This window comes from Chamaea fasciata, unplaced genomic scaffold, assembly GCF_029207755.1.
Source record: "Chamaea fasciata isolate MVZ Bird 193981 ecotype frontalis unplaced genomic scaffold, bChaFas1.0.hap1 SCAF_6, whole genome shotgun sequence".
NCBI classification, from domain to species: domain Eukaryota; kingdom Metazoa; phylum Chordata; class Aves; order Passeriformes; family Sylviidae; genus Chamaea; species Chamaea fasciata.
The window spans coordinates 42,669,112-42,685,402 of NW_027094091.1; the positions used below are offsets into that span (position 1 = coordinate 42,669,112).

The window sequence follows — 16,291 nt, forward strand, 5'->3', positions numbered from 1 at the left end:
ATTGTGTTGTCATGGGTCATGACATTATGTGTGGGACATCCTTTTGGTCAGCCGGGATAACCTGTCCCAGCTGTGTCCCCTCCCAAATCATGATGCACCCCCTGCCTGCTCGCTGGCAGGACGGTGTGAGAAACAGAAAATACCTTGATGCTGTGCAAGCACTGTTGAGCAATAACTAAAAAGCCCCAGTGTTATGGGGAGTGTTTTGAGCACAAATACAAACCACAGTACCACAGAAGGAGCTATGAAGAAAATTAACTCTATTCCACCCAAACCTGTACAACTACTCGAAACAATGGCTACAAAAACTAATTCTCTCATAGCAAGTGTTAGAATTTGCAGTAGCCCAGCTCTCTGTTCTTGAGATACAGATAAATGATGGGACAAACAGGAGAGTGAAGCAAATCCAGAGTTGTTTCACTGCATATGTATTCCTTAATGTCACTGTCTAGGATCTTAGAGCAATTTTCAAATTAAACCAAAACACCTGCTGCTGCGCTTCACCAGCAGGCCACTCCAGGTAAGTCTTTGTGTTCATGATCTTCCGCAGCTTGCAGAACCTCTTGGGAATCGCGTTGCTCTGGATGGGCTCCAGGAGGACGAGAATGGCCGCGTCGTTGTTCTCATCAAAGAGGCGGAAATGCGAGAAGTCCAGCTCGTATTTGCACCACTCGCTCTGCACAAAGTGCTCGGACAGCACAAAGAGCGTCTTGCGGCTCTTCTCAATGGAGTCGATGATGTTGTCCACAATCCACTTGCCAGGCACAAAGTCCCGCTTGTGCAGGCAGAGTCGGAAGGGAGGGCAGGCCTGCTCCAGCTCCCGCACCATGGTGTTCTCCACCCACTCCGAGTCGTTCTCGCTGTAGGAGACAAAAGCGTCGTAGCTGATGTCCTTCGGCGGGGCGCGCTTGGGCTTCCGCTTGGCCTGCAGCCACGCCCACGTCATCCGCAGGTACCAGACCACGTGGTACTTGTAGCCGACGGCCACCAGCAGCAGGATCACCAGGAACACCAGCACGCAGATCAGCGACACCATCAGGGACCTGTGGCACTCCATCAGGGAGAGGTGCACAGCGCCAACCTGCGCCCCTCTCACCGCCAGCGGAGAGTCGCACACGTACTTGTCCGGCCACCCGACCAGCACCTGGGCCAGCCTGGCTTCGTGCTGGATGAAGGAGAGGAACTCACAGGAGCAGATGAAGTTGTTGTCACTGGCATCCAGCAGCTCCATTCTCCTGAAGGACTCAAAGTCCTCCTTGGAGATACTGTTCAGCTTGTTTCTTCTGATGGACAAGACCACCAAGTTTGGAATGGGTGCAGCACCTGGCAGGGTCTTCAGTTGGTTTCTTGTGAGGTACAGCTCTTTCAGAAGTGAGAGCTGCAGTCCAAACTCCTTCAGGTTGTTTCCACTAACATCCAAAACTTCCAGTGTTGAAGGAATGCATTTTGTTACTTTAGGAATTTGAGTGCTGGAGAGGTTTAAATATTTCAGGTGTTCTGGCCATTTACACGCATCTGGAATCTCACCAAAATTATTTTGGCTAATGTCTAAAACAATTAGGTTTCTGAGATGAGACACACTTTTACTTGTAATTTCTAAGTCACTCAGTGAATTCTGACTTAGATTTAGAGTTTGTAGTGACGGCCAACCACCCTGACAGGCTGAATGTTCTAAACTCTGGTCTCCAATCAAATTTGCACTAAGGTCTAGATATTTTAATGACAGAAGATGTTGGGAAATTCTGCATGGTACCAAAAAGACCTTGGTGTTTTGAACTGTGACTCTCGTAAAAGGAGATAGTAGATCTTCCACAGCCTTAAGATCTGTAAACAAGTAAAATTCTTCAATAGATAAATTCTTTATTGTTAAAACTCTAAGTGTCTGTGATTGATTTGCTTGAAGTTGCATTTTCCATTGTCCAGTTCCCAAGAGTCTACAGTCTACCAGCTCCAGCTCCACTAATTTTGGCATGTCTTCCACAATGCTGACAATCTCAGGAACAGTAGCATCTGTTAGTAAGGTCTGTCTAAAAGATATTTTCTTTGCAAAAGACGAAGACATGACTCTCAATACTTGCATGTCTGCAGCAATACTGAATGCTATTCTTCCCACTTCCAACCAAGCAACAGAGTGCAGAAGGTCCCTAACAATTTTTGAGAATACATTAATACTTCTTATGTTTATGATCATATGATTTATCACCTTAATTGATTTCAAACTTCCCTGCTCATACTGACTGAGATTGCTACCATCAATCCACAACTTGTGCAGAAGCTCAATGCCCTCAAAGTTCCCTTGCCTTATCGCAGAGAACTGTGGGTTGCCCAGGTAGAGAGAGCTCAGGTTCCTCAGGCGAGAAAAGGGGGAGCTCTGCCCCAGGTCTCTGTAGGAATTGCCTTGAAGGTGGAGGTGCCGGAGTGAAAAAAGGTGCCCAAACCACAGAGGGGACAAGTGAACCAAGCTGTTATTTGATAAGTCCAAGAGCTCCAGTTTTGCCAGGGACTGAAACGAGTCCTCATCTATGGAGCTGATTTTGTTGGACTGCAGCAGCAGCGCTCTCAGGTTCACAGCCTGCTGCAGGTCCTGGGATTGGATGCGCTGTATCCTGTTGTGGGCTAGGTTTAACAGTGTGATTTTGGCCGTGAGTCCCGGAGGAATGAAGTCCAAGCCCATGGAGGAGCAGTTGCAAAGCTGATTGGCATCACATGAAGGACAAGCCTGCTTCAGTGCTTGCTGTTCAGAGAGGTTTGCGGCTAAGACCATGTAGATGGCTAACACTTGCCAGGTGTGTGTAGTCATCATATTGCCTAAAACATGAAATACAGTGAGAACAAATAAAAGATGCATAGCTTGTTTTGGAGAAGGTACATTTTGGATAAATCTAAAAAATAAGTTTTACTGTTCTGTCTTGTTGAAGGCACTGGTAAAGTATTTGGTTTTAACACAGTTCAGAGTTGAAACGGATTAGTTACTACTCAGATCCTCCTCCTGTTTAGCAAGTAACCTTCATACTTCCATCTAACCTCAGGTATTTTTCTTCTGAATCTGAATATTTTTCTGTATATTCATTTTTTACCACAGGAAGTCTCCTCTACATGTTTCAAATCCTGGGTACATCAAGAAGAGTCAGCATCTCACAGTAAATAGTAACATTCGGGTTTAATACTTACTTTAAGCATATGTCTAATCTCTATTCTGAAAACAGGGAGAAAAGGAATACATTTGTTTCAGTCCATTCTTCATTTTATCTGCCTTTTCCTACTCTGATTGTAAATGTCCTGTGAGCAGGGAAACAAACACTTGCCTGGATGACTCTCATGTTGCCATCAGTCTGATACTTGCTAATGGAATTTAAGCTTGTAAAACTGACCATCGTTTTCTACTGCCTCAGCTCTTCCTTTTTACTGCCATATCCTTCTCCTCTGTGAATGCCTTTTTCTGTTTTGGGAACCTGTGGCAGAGAGACCAGGCCAAGCCACAGGGAAGAACCAGGGTCTCAGATCAGATCATCTGTCTGGACTAGATAGCTTTTTCCAGCCCCACAGCCTGTTTCTGGTCTTCTGGACTGAAATGATTCAAGAGAAGCCACACAGATGGCAGTGTCCTGTGACACTCCACTTTCCTCTCACAGTTTTCATAATGATGATTTGTCATGGCTTTTTTTATTTTTTTTTTTTTTTTTTTTTGTTACAGAGCTTCCTGCAATATCCAGCTTGTCTTTACTCCCGACAGGATGCCTTTATCTCCTCTATCCTTCTGAATTTTTGAAGCCTAAGCGGGGTCTTTTCCCTTTAAAACCTTTATTGCGTATTGAAATATAACCTTTCTTGCAAAGGATCAAAGAGCATTTTTAAAATGTAATTTTCCCCAGCATGCCACAAACCGCACCTACTTCAGTAGGTATCTTGCTGAGGGTGGAAAGCGTGAACAATCACCAAAGAGGCCAATCAATGAGTTCACAAGATCATTATGGGCTCTCTATCAGGTTAATCAGGTTAGATTGACTCCTTGAGAACGGCTTTCTCCCTCAGTCCTCCCACTGAGACTCTGTGCAAAAGATCTACTCTACTCTGAATTCATATTCTGATTTGTTTTACAGTAGTTGACCCACGTATACAAGTTGATACAGAGAAATCTCACCCTTCCAGTTGCAGTATTTTTAGTCATAACTGCTTAAGATTATCCAAAAGCGGCAGAACTGACTGAGATGGTCTGGGCATACAGGGAGGGGCAGAAAGGTTATGGGCAATTTTTTCAGTCTTTTTTTCTCTTCCCACCCACACGACTATAAACATTTTGACCCCTTGTGTTACTTTCCTTTTATTTCTCTCTGTCTCTGATGCAGAACTTTGGATCTTGAGGAGCAAGGTTCTCTTCCCTTTCTTTAGATGCCCACAGCTGAACTGGTCATCTACCACGCCCTCCAAGGTCAATGGAGAGAAAAAAACATTTTTTAGGAACAATTAATATCGTGTGTCTTGGACACCCAGATTAAGATGTGATGACTCCAAGAGAAATTATCCCATTGCTTGAAAATGGGGTATCACACTTTAGACACCTAGGTATTTGTCCACGTGAACCCCAAACAAAAAATTGTGGTCTGTAGTTAGACTCATCTGCTGTCCAGATGAGGCTCTTTTGCAGGGCTTTTTGGTCTCCCAAGAGTAACTGGATAATTCTGTGCTATAGGCTAAAGGAGTAAATCTTGGAGTAGCATGAGTTTCACTAGCAACAGATTTAGATGGTATTTTTAAAGTTGTCATCAAAATACTTACTTTTAGAAAATGAAACAACCAGGCAACCTGATCAATCAAAAGCTGTCTGTAGGCAGGTTATTTATAGGTGGAAAATTGGCAGCAAACAAAGGAATTGGGCAGGTACTGCACAGGAAATACCAGCAGAACCTAATGGCACTCTACTTACCAGCCTGAAACCATCCAGGGACTGCAGGACTGAATGGCATTTGGTGATTCAGGATGCTTACTTTCCAGTTTTTTGCTCATCTATAATCTCAACAGACACTCAGAGGAATCCCATTCCCACCCTCACTCACTTTCAGCCATTCTCTTCCTCTTCCAATTCCTGTCTAATGATTCTGCTTGAGACCCTGACTTACAAGGTCATTTCTGGCCTCTCCACACCCACTCAGACATGTAACCTCAGTCCATGATACCATTGCCCTAACAAAAAATCACTTCTCCCTGTTGTGCTGGGAACTAAAAAGCCACAGTAAGAAAATCAAACTGAAATGCAACTGAAAATACATAAACTCACACAGATGCCTTTATACCATAAGGTGCTGTGATGAACTAGGCATTCAAAATGTTTCTGAGTTATGGAAAAAGGGTCCAAGCCATCAGACATGCTCAAGGTTATTTTCCCTGGCCCACATGAGTAGAAGTATTTGAGGAAATATGCACATATTCTTAAACAAAACCATGACTGACAACAGAATGAGGTTCTATAAATGCTCACAAATGGGGAAGGTTAATGTAAGGGCTAAAATAAAACATGCCAATAGTGTGCAAATTGATTCTAGCCTGGGGAAAACTACCCAGCTAAGTGTGGGCTGGTAAATTTGAGCAGTGCTATGGAGCCTGCAGGAGAGCCACTGGTTGGTGAAGAGGTCAAACCACAAGAAGACTGGGGAAAGCTGCTGCTCTCCACCTGGCAGTGTGGGTTACCCATGTCCTAGTTCTCACCCCCCAGCACTGCTCTAACAGCACGTATGTGCAGCCACACATCTGCACACACACATGGCCATGTTTGTCTCTGCTTGTTTCTGACACAGAGGATGTGCAGCAGGTCAGAGTTAGGTGAGGAGACAGTTGATGTCCCGAGGCCATTGTTCAGTGAGCTCTTTCCTGGTTGTATTCCTGAAATCAAGACACCCCACTTCACTCCCAGCCTTCCCTGGGCAGTCGGTATCGACACCCCGGGGAGACAAGGTGAGACAACACACAAATAGGACAAAGTGCATACAAGGCACCCTCCCACAAGGAAACTGAGCAGAAATGTCACAGTCTGACCCAGTTTGTCTCTTTTTCATCTGCTGCTTTCCTCTCTCCCGTTTCCCAGAGCACACTGGTCTCATCAGCATGTCACAGCTCTCCAGGAGAACCTTCCTTTGCTGACTGCCTGCCATGCATCCCTGACAGATGCCTGTGATGGCACATTTCTGCTCTACTTCTGCTGGCAGCCAGAAAATCCTCCCCACGCCACACTCCTGCTCAGCAGCTTTGAGCACCCTGAATCCCCCATGCAGAGGAGCCTCACTGGTGGCAGAGATTAGGTTGCCTCTTCTCAGGGCCCCCTGTTTGCTTCTTGCTCTGACATTGCAGCTCCACTGTCTTTCCTTGCATCTCCAGTCTTCACCTACCTGAAAACTCAACCTCTGTGCCGAAAAGATTCCCAGAGATGCCACCTGCAGCTCCAGTGCTTGCATGCCAATTAACCTATGTTGTGTTTCGTCTCTCTCTTGCTGATCATTCTTTGCCCAGCTTCCTCTCAGGTTGCTGTTTCATTTCCACTTCACCTCCCAACCTTGACAATATAAGTGGGGGAATTCCCACCTGGGTGATCTGATTGGCTGAACTGCTCTGATAAGAGCGGTAATGCTATCAGTCTTTTTAAATGTGCCAACACACAAAAGTCTGGGCCTATGGTAAGAGTGTACTGGGTGAAAACTGAGGCTTCTCCCACATTGCTCTTTGACCTCTCTTTGTAATGACTGGCAAGATTTATCTCCCTTCTTAGCTCTAGACACACATTTCTCCTAATTTGTTTTATCAGCACTCAGTTTTTGATCTCAGATGATTCGCTCGTCACCTTCCTGAACTTCAGCCTTGATTAAACCATGAGCTATATTTCTCCAAGAGAGTTAACAGAAAAATTGCTTCATAGCAGACTTTGGACTAGCCCTGGAGATAACATTGTAACAGGAAAACAGAACTGAAAGTGGTTTTTGCAGGCTGAACCTACAGAATTTATCTCGCGTAGACAGATGTAAACATACACACACAGGCGTGTGAATAGATACACATTTATAAAAGCACATACACATGTATATATACACATGAAGATGTATAAATATAGCAACAGACAATATACACAAATTTTGCTATTTTTCAAATACTCAGTCAGCCCATATGCCAAGGCTTTAGTATTTCACCACAAAATAATTGCACAGCTAAAATTTAATCAAAATCTAGACTCTCCTGTACTTAAACTCCAGCAAAACAAGCAAACAGGAATACGAAAATGTTGAGTTAGAGAAATCACACCTAACTTAATCCCTCAGAGACAATTTCAGACTCCCATAAGAAACTTTAAAATACAAGAAATCCAAGCACTCAGTGTGGGACTAACTACCTTAATATAAACATCTGTACCTACCTGCTCGTCAAGACTTCCTTTGTAACCAGTGAAGAACAATATGATAATTCTAGGAGATTCCACACACTATGGTAGTTTTCAGGGATACCTCACACTGAAACAAAGTGATGAACTGCCTCTTATCCCTGTGATTTTTTTCACCGACTACAAAGGAAGTAGAACAGTAAGAGTTGCATGGCCCAGTGATTACTAAAATATGCTCTGAAAAGTAGAAGAGCAAAACTAAGAACTGAATTAGTCTGCAATACCATCTAGCCCACACATTAGAAACACAGTCTCACACCCAAAAATAGAAGGCTTCCGCTATTTCTGCAGTAGGTAGAAAGGAAAGTGGTGGTGATCATGAAGAGAAAAACAAGCATCCCCAGGAAGAAATGGACATGGGCAAATACTGATTGAAGCCCATGGCTTTTAATTTCATTTGCAAATTACAATGGCATTGTTAGAAAGCAGTTGGGGATAGTGGTAAGAGGAAGTACAGAAATACCCCACACTCAGCAAAATGTATTTAGAAAAGTATATCAAGTCCAATACAGTTTCCAAATATAATACTTATTGGCAGCGATTTTTAAAGACCAGAGTATCAAGTCACTGGAAAGCCAAAATCAGGTCTTTTCCAGTAGGTAAAATGAAAATTATCTCTATACACAACAAAGCCAGTTGCAGCCACAAAGAAAAATAAGAAAGAAAAGATTCTTAGCAGTAGGAAACAGTGATATACATATGTATATATAGTGGAAAAATGTTGAAATGAGGGCGGCAGACTTCTATGACTTTAAGGCTCCTTTCAAGTTTTCCCAAAACACCTGCTGCTGCGCTTCACCAGCAGGCCACTCCAGGTAAGTCTTTGTGTTCATGATCTTCCGCAGCTTGCAGAACCTCTTGGGAATCGCGTTGCTCTGGATGGGCTCCAGGAGGACGAGAATGGCCGCGTCGTTGTTCTCATCAAAGAGGCGGAAATGCGAGAAGTCCAGCTCGTATTTGCACCACTCGCTCTGCACAAAGTGCTCGGACAGCACAAAGAGCGTCTTGCGGCTCTTCTCAATGGAGTCGATGATGTTGTCCACAATCCACTTGCCAGGCACAAAGTCCCGCTTGTGCAGGCAGAGTCGGAAGGGAGGGCAGGCCTGCTCCAGCTCCCGCACCATGGTGTTCTCCACCCACTCCGAGTCGTTCTCGCTGTAGGAGACAAAAGCGTCGTAGCTGATGTCCTTCGGCGGGGCGCGCTTGGGCTTCCGCTTGGCCTGCAGCCACGCCCACGTCATCCGCAGGTACCAGACCACGTGGTACTTGTAGCCGACGGCCACCAGCAGCAGGATCACCAGGAACACCAGCACGCAGATCAGCGACACCATCAGGGACCTGTGGCACTCCATCAGGGAGAGGTGCACAGCGCCAACCTGCGCCCCTCTCACCGCCAGCGGAGAGTCGCACACGTACTTGTCCGGCCACCCGACCAGCACCTGGGCCAGCCTGGCTTCGTGCTGGATGAAGGAGAGGAACTCACAGGAGCAGATGAAGTTGTTGTCACTGGCATCCAGCAGCTCCATTCTCCTGAAGGACTCAAACTCCTCCTTGGAGAAACTGTTCAGCTTGTTTCTTCTGATGGACAAGACCACCAAGTTTGGAATGGGTGCAGCACCTGGCAGGGTCTTCAGCTGGTTTCTTGTGAGGTACAGCTCTTTCAGAAGTGAGAGCTGCAGTCCAAACTCCTTCAGGTTGTTTCCACTAACATCCAAAACTTCCAGTGTTGAAGGAATGCATTTTGTTACTTTAGGAATTTGAGTGCGGGAGAGGTTTAAATATTTCAGGTGTTCTGGCCATTTACACGCATCTGGAATCTCACCAAAATTATTTTGGCTAATGTCAAGATTATTGAGTTTGGGTAGACGAAATATATAGTTTGCAGTCTGTTCCAGAGATTTTAGAGAGTTCTGACTCAGATTTAAAGTTTGCAATGAAGGCCAGGAACCTTCACAGATCGTCTCATTTAAACGATTATTTACAAGCAAATTATCATGAAAGTCCAGATACAGAAGTGATAAAAAATTTCTTGCAAGTTTGCATGGTACCATGAAAACATTAGAGCTTGCAATAGTGAGTCTTTTTACTTGGGTTATTTGTGACTCCATACCTTCCAGGTCAAAAAACAAATGAAAATTCTGAATCGTTACCTTTATTACTGTTACAGTTTCAACAAAACTTTGCCCACTCCCTGCAATTTCTTTAGTGTTCCATTTTCCCTTCCCCTCAAGCACACAATTGATTGCCTCTAACACTTTTAAAGAGGTGATTTCCTTCAGTAACACTATTGCTCGGCTAAGAGTTTGATCAGTGAAGAAAGCTTCTTTAAATGTAAGTTTTTGTATCCTAAAAGGACCTGTAGAATTCTGCACCAAGCTTTTTTTTTCAACTGGTAATTTGATTTCTGTCACTTCCAGCCAAGTGACAGAGTGCAGACAGTCTCTAACAATTTCTGAGAATATCTTACCATTTCTTAGGTTTATGGTCATATGATTTATCGCCTTAATTGATTTCAAACTTCCCTGCTCATACTGACTGAGATTGCTACCATCAATCCACAACTTGTGCAGAAGCTCAATGCCCTCAAAGTTCCCTTGCCTTATCGCAGAGAACTGTGGGTTGCCCAGGTAGAGAGAGCTCAGGTTCCTCAGGCGAGAAAAGGGGGAGCTCTGCCCCAGGTCTCTGTAGGAATTGCCTTGAAGGTGGAGGTGCCGGAGTGAAAAAAGGTGCCCAAACCACAGAGGGGACAAGTGAACCAAGCTGTTATTTGATAAGTCCAAGAGCTCCAGTTTTGCCAGGGACTGAAACGAGTCCTCATCTATGGAGCTGATTTTGTTGGACTGCAGCAGCAGCGCTCTCAGGTTCACAGCCTGCTGCAGGTCCTGGGATTGGATGCGCTGTATCCTGTTGTGGGCTAGGTTTAACAGTGTGATTTTGGCCGTGAGTCCCGGAGGAATGAAGTCCAAGCCCATGGAGGAGCAGTTGCAAAGCTGATTGGCATCACATGAAGGACAAGCCTGCTTCAGTGCTTGCTGTCCAGAGAGGTTTGCGGCTAAGACCATGTAGAGGGCCAGTACTTGCCAGGTGTGTGTAGTTCTTGATTTGGGTTTTGCTTGGATGGACATTTTGCTGTAGAAAACATAAAGAAGAGAATATGGGGTCAAATTTTAATTTTGAACAGCAGCTAAAAACTCTTGAAATCCTGCACCATTTTATTAGTAATCTCAGATTAATTTTTTTTAATGTTATTCTGTGATGTCAATCTTCCTCTCCTACTTGAGCTTCTCAGCCCTGTAACCACAGTGTGTTGCTCATCCCTGGAATACAACCATATCACTTGTCAAGAGCCATAAAGGACCATTCTTAGTATCCCACTTTTTTATACGCACATTGGCTATGGCTCTCACTTCTTTCATCTCACACATTATGCCTCCTCTCAGCAAAGATGCTAGAGCTGGATGTTTCAGCCCCAGATACGGGAAGATGGTTAGTTAGATCATCAATGATCTGGATGAGGGGATTGTGTGCACACTCAGTTTGCAGACAACACCAAGCTGGGTGGGAGTGTTGATCTACCGCAGTGTAAGGAAGCTCTGCAAAGGGATCTGGATTGGATGGATTCATGGCCTGAGGCCAATTGTATGAGACTCAACAAAACGAAGCACCATGCGCTGCACTTGGGTCACCACAACCCCACGCAGCCCTAAACACTGGGATCAGAGCAGCTGGAAAGCTGCCCAGCAGAAAAGGACCTGGAGGTGCTGATCATGATCAGCAGCTGAACACGATCCAGCGTGTGCCCAGGTGTCCAAGAAGGCCAATGCCACCCTGGCCTGTATCAGGAACAGTGTGACCAACAGGACAAGGGCAGTGATTGTCCCCATCAGCACTGGTGATGTCACACCTCAAATCCTGTGTTCAGTTTTAGGCCTCTCACTTCAGGAAGGACATTGAGGTCCTGGGGCATGTGCAGAGCAGGACAGCAGACCTGGGGAGGGGTGTAGAATGTAAGTCTTAAGAGAACCAGCTGAGGGAACTGTAGTTGTTTAGCCTGGAGAAAAAGGAGGCTCAGAGGGGACTTTATCATTCTCTACAACTGCCTGAAATGAGGCTGCAGTCAGGTGGGGTCAGTCTCTTCTCCCGGTAACACGTGATAGAATAAGAGGAAATGGCCTCAAGTTGCACCAGGGGAAGTTTAGATTGGATATTAGGAAAAAAAATTTCACAGAAAGGGCAGTCAAGCATGGGCACAGACTGCACAGGGAAGTGGTGGAGTCACCATCTCTGGAGGTATTAAAAAGACATGCAGATATGCTGCTTAGGGACATAGTTTAGTGGTAGGCTTGGCAGTTAATTTAGTTAATGGTTTGAGTCAATGGCCTTAACATCTTTTTAAAGCAAAGTGATTCTGTGATTCTTGATTACAAACACCCACAGCTCTTGCAGTGTCAGCCTGCCCATTCTGTATGGCTACATGGCAGGCAGAAGCCCAAACAGAGCCTGCTCCCTCTCTCAGCCCTTCCAGTGGGCTGAGGTTTCCAACATCACAAACTTTCCTGGAAGAAATCTGGGGGTCCCCTGCTAGGAGTCTCACCAGCCTCAGGGCTTCTAAAAGCAGAGCTCCTGCCACACCCTTTTGCACACTGTGTAAGCAATTCACATTCTTTACTGGAAAGGCAGAACAAGCTGATATGCAATGAAGTCTATCAGATTTTCTAAAAACAACACCAGTAATAGATGGGAATTGGATGTTACCGTCACCCTATAAACAGTGGATGTAATTAGAACAACACTGATTTTAATGTAAAGAAGGGCTGTGTGTTCCTGCCACAGGTGCCAAAGAACACTTCACTAAGTTTGAACTATCAACAGTTCCAGTACTGCAGTACCCTTAAACCCTGAGTAGGCAGAGGATAAGTACTTACCTTGTGTACTGCATGCTGTGTTTCAGTCTCCTTGTGTCCTGGTCATGGCATCTGAATGGTCACCTCATACCTGCAAACACAACAAAAGCTGGAAATTTTTGGCAGGTCTGATGATGTGACAGTCCTGAAGTGTGAAAATATTTTAGCCTCAAAATATTGTTCTCTTCAAACAGAACTTCATGTTTCCGGTTTCCCAGTGTCCTTTAACTACACAGCCAGTGAATCATCATACCAGTTTGTATCTCTTCTCTCTAGTGGTGGCTCTCCTGAGGAAACTGTGGCTTCTGAAGAGTTCAGGATTGCCCAGCACATATGGCTCACCCTTCAAATTCACATTTCAACCAATTCTACTATTGCTGCTGACTGGGGACACAAAAATGAGAACAGATCGTAGCTGAACTCTCTTCTTTGAAAGATAAAATTTAGTGCCAGTCTCCTCTTTTTGTCAGTCAACTCCCATTGCTGGAAAGGCTGATGCAACTCTTTTGCGCAAGACATTCTTTCATAATCACTTCCTCCACTATTAAGTGCAGAAATAGTTCCCAGGCAGAACTGCATTCACCTCCCTGTAGCTCTACTTTTGACACTTTTTGTCTGGTAGGCACTGGGGGTTGTTCACTTTGCTGAGAAACAGAACACCTCAGCAAAACCAAGTTATGTAAGTTCTGTAAAATATTATCAATATATGATGTGATACATATATTATATTAAGTGTTGGAGTCAAGTTGTTTCGTCAAGGAGTGTACTATGGAAACACTCAGCATCCTTTAATTTCCTAGGACACTACAGTCATGTGTTGTCAACAGAAAATGAATAAGAACAGGAATGATATTCTGTCTGAAGCACAAGACACAGTCTGAAGCAAAGTATCGCTCTGTAAATATCAAAGGCGATTTTGAGAGAGGTGGTTGATGGTATTCATTTTAACCTGACTGAATTAATACATGGCTGGTCAAGTAGCCAAGTATGCTGCTTGGATAAAGGGGCAGAGAGTTGTCCTATGAGCTCTGAAAGGGAAGTCCATTAAATTCAAACACTAACATTCCTATTGCAGTTACCATTTTTGTCTGCGTTCAGAAATTGTCACATTTTGCTGCCCTCTTGCACCAAGAAATACCTGCCCGAGAGCAGACTGATTCTTGGCACATGTTAGAGGACCCACAGCATCATCTGCATGATCAAGGATGGCAAAGCCCACAGAGAGCCCAAATGCACCTCATAGGAACCTTCAGTCCCACTGCACTGACATTAGCATTGCACATTAGATCAAGACATAAAGGAATTGAAGGACTGAGATACCCTTGTATTTTCTATCTACTACAGGGGATAGCTGATAAACATAACATTGTAAAATAGAGGCAAAGCAGCTGTAGGGCAGAGCAGAGAAGGGAAATAGTCTTTAGTGAATGGATGTCATCAACTTCCCTAAAGCCACCTCTTCCCTCTAGAAATTCTCAGCTGAAATGGTTCTTGTTCTTCAATAGGGAAGACTTCAGTTTTTAAAATATTAACTCTGAGTTGAATGAGACTTGTTACTGTATATTTTTGTCTTCAAAATTGCACCTCCCTGACACAATAAAAAATTTTATTTTGGGAAGAGTTTTGGAGAAGAAGACCATGTACATAATTCAGTGTGAAATGGGCACACACTTCTATCTGTTACAGCTTCATCACCACAAATTTGTGGAGAATTGAGGTAAGCACCAGGTGTTTTTTCAGAAGAAACCATGATCTTCTAACATCCAGGCTCAGCCAGCTCTCAACATAGATGGATTTACACTGAACCAGATTTCTGGTTTCTCTCAGAAAGAGAGGACTGTGTCACCATGCCACAGTTCACAAACCAAGCAGTCCATTTCAGCAAGTTACTTAAAATGCCAAGAAATGGGGGTGATTGTCAGGGTTTATCACATTATCCAGACTCAGGAAGGTTTGAGACTGAGCATAAATGTTCTCCACAAGCTGCTCCACACACACAGACAAGGTACCAGCCACCTGCCTCCCAGAGCATTAGCTTTCAAATTAAGCTGCAGCATGGCTCAAAACAACTTATGAAATCAAAGACTCTAAAGTAGGAGAAAGCTGCTCTCTTTTAAGATGAGAATACTCTTCAACTGCTTTTTCTCCAGAGTAACTGCATGTTTAGCATTGAAGAAAGGTGCTTTCTCTCCTCTTCCACGTTTAAGCTATGATTAACCATCCTCTTTTACACTGTTTAAAACAAGTCACATGACTTCACCTACACTACATTTTCCTAAGAGAAGCACATGGATCTGCAACAACAAGCCTGTGCTTTTGTAACTGCAGATGTTACAAGCAGAGACACCACACAAGCCTTTACGAGCAGGTAGCTGGGGATAAGATAGAGATGCGGTCATTATTTTTGAAGCTGTCTTGCTTTAAATGTTCTCGTTTATCCAACAGTAGCACAAGCAGTACCCAAACTGGGTGTGATGCACTCTTCAAGCACTTCCTGTTCCCAGTCTCGCACGAAGGACCCTGCAGCCCATCCCCCCTCCTTCCTCTCTTTCCTCTTGTATGTCCGTGTCCACACTGAGAGCTGCCTGTTGCTTTTCTGCTGAGAAAGGACAAGTGAGCAGCGCAGAAAGGACCCAACCTGGGCAACACCCTGCCCCAGATTCCTGCCTCAAAGAAAAAGCAGAAGCAGTAGAAAAGGGACGGAGGCATTAATCCGTTGACCAGCCTGCTACACAAGCAGAAAGCACGCTTTCCAAATCCTTGTACACAGCACAAAACTGCTTCCTCATTCTTACTTACCACAGGTAACCAGGATGTGGCAGCATGTCAGCTTGGCCACAACACTGCCAGGCAGGCTGAACCTGGGATGCTCTTATTCTAAGTGCCCCCAGAAAAGGATGGCAGGGAAAAGCCAAAAGTCAAACCTGTCCTTGCAGTCTTTGGAGCAGGAGATATAACACTCATGTAATTAAAAGCAGAATCGCTTGGCATCCCTTCATGGTCCTGGAACAGATTCTTTGTGTGCAATGCTGGTGCCTGTGCTTTAATCTGTCTTGCAGGGCTTCTTCAAGCTACAACAAAAAGGAACAAGATAACGAAAAGTAAACCATTTTAACTTTGTTATGTTCTGTATCAGGCCTACCCTGCCAGTTGCTTAATCCCCTGGTTTGAGCTTCGGACTGGAAGTTAAAATGCAAAGGACCTGATTACCTTTGTTTTTCTTCTGGGCAATGCTCACCCTGCAGTTGTGGCAGAGCATGATAATGATGTATAACTGGTTAGTCATTCAGCAGATATCCTACAGCCTCTGCCAAGGAAGCAGAGCTGTGAATTTATTTTTGTCATATCCTTTCTGAAAGCATTCAGTCAGAATAACATAACACTGATTTGCTACCTGCATGCTGCAGAGCGAAAGGCAAAATGCAAAGTTGATACCAGCAACTGATAATCTTCCTTGATGCACATGTGGGAGAGGTCTGTCTGGAAATATATCCACTGGAGTACAACTTCCTTTGAGCACCACCCAGAGCTTCCTGCATCCCTATGAAAGGGGTCCATCTCCCAGAAAAGATGCAGGGTTGGGAATCATGCATGGAGAGAGGTGACCAAGACCCATGCTGCTCAGAGCAGCCTTGACCTCAGCTTTTCTGACAGATCAGCTTGGCTGCACCAGCAGCCAAGGTTCACAACCCTGGACCTCCACAGGCATGCCAGAGGGAGAGCCTAATCAGGTTGTAGGACTCAGAAACCTGAAACACACACATGGTACTGGACCTCAGAGTTCAGCCCAAATGTGCTTGGGCAGATAGGCTCCCAGCTTGCTGCCCTGGAGATACATCCCCTAAAAACCAGACATATTCTGAAAATCTTATTTTCTTTTAAAATATTTTCTGCAATTTTCATAATGTTGATTGGTTCAGCATTATCAATGTACAAAGCTGGTTCTTAAGGTTATTTAGAGATGTTT

At 44.5% G+C, this 16,291-nt stretch overlaps 2 protein-coding genes across 3 annotated transcripts; both read right to left on the reverse strand.

Annotated features, from left to right (window-relative positions):
• Positions 1-274: 274 nt before the first annotated feature.
• Positions 275-6,528, reverse strand: LOC136291238 (toll-like receptor 2 type-2). The gene is made up of 2 exons (XM_066186097.1): positions 6,381-6,528; positions 275-2,808 (listed from the first exon to the last, which is right to left on the reverse strand). The coding sequence occupies exon 2, from the start codon at positions 2,801-2,803 to the stop codon at positions 449-451; it is 2,355 nt and encodes a 784-aa protein (XP_066042194.1). The 5' UTR covers positions 2,804-2,808; positions 6,381-6,528; the 3' UTR covers positions 275-448.
• Positions 6,529-7,058: 530 nt separating this feature from the next.
• LOC136291239 (toll-like receptor 2 type-1) lies at positions 7,059-15,327 on the reverse strand. Of its 2 annotated transcripts, none has more exons than XM_066186100.1 (3): positions 15,249-15,327; positions 12,346-12,415; positions 7,059-10,549 (listed from the first exon to the last, which is right to left on the reverse strand). In XM_066186100.1, the coding sequence occupies exons 2-3, from the start codon at positions 12,357-12,359 to the stop codon at positions 8,164-8,166; spliced, it is 2,400 nt and encodes a 799-aa protein (XP_066042197.1). In that variant the 5' UTR covers positions 12,360-12,415; positions 15,249-15,327; the 3' UTR covers positions 7,059-8,163. The 2 variants fall into 2 exon arrangements, with proteins under 2 accessions (XP_066042197.1, XP_066042195.1); XM_066186098.1 differs by lacking the exon at positions 15,249-15,327 and adding an exon at positions 12,578-12,697.
• Positions 15,328-16,291: the final 964 nt, after the last annotated feature.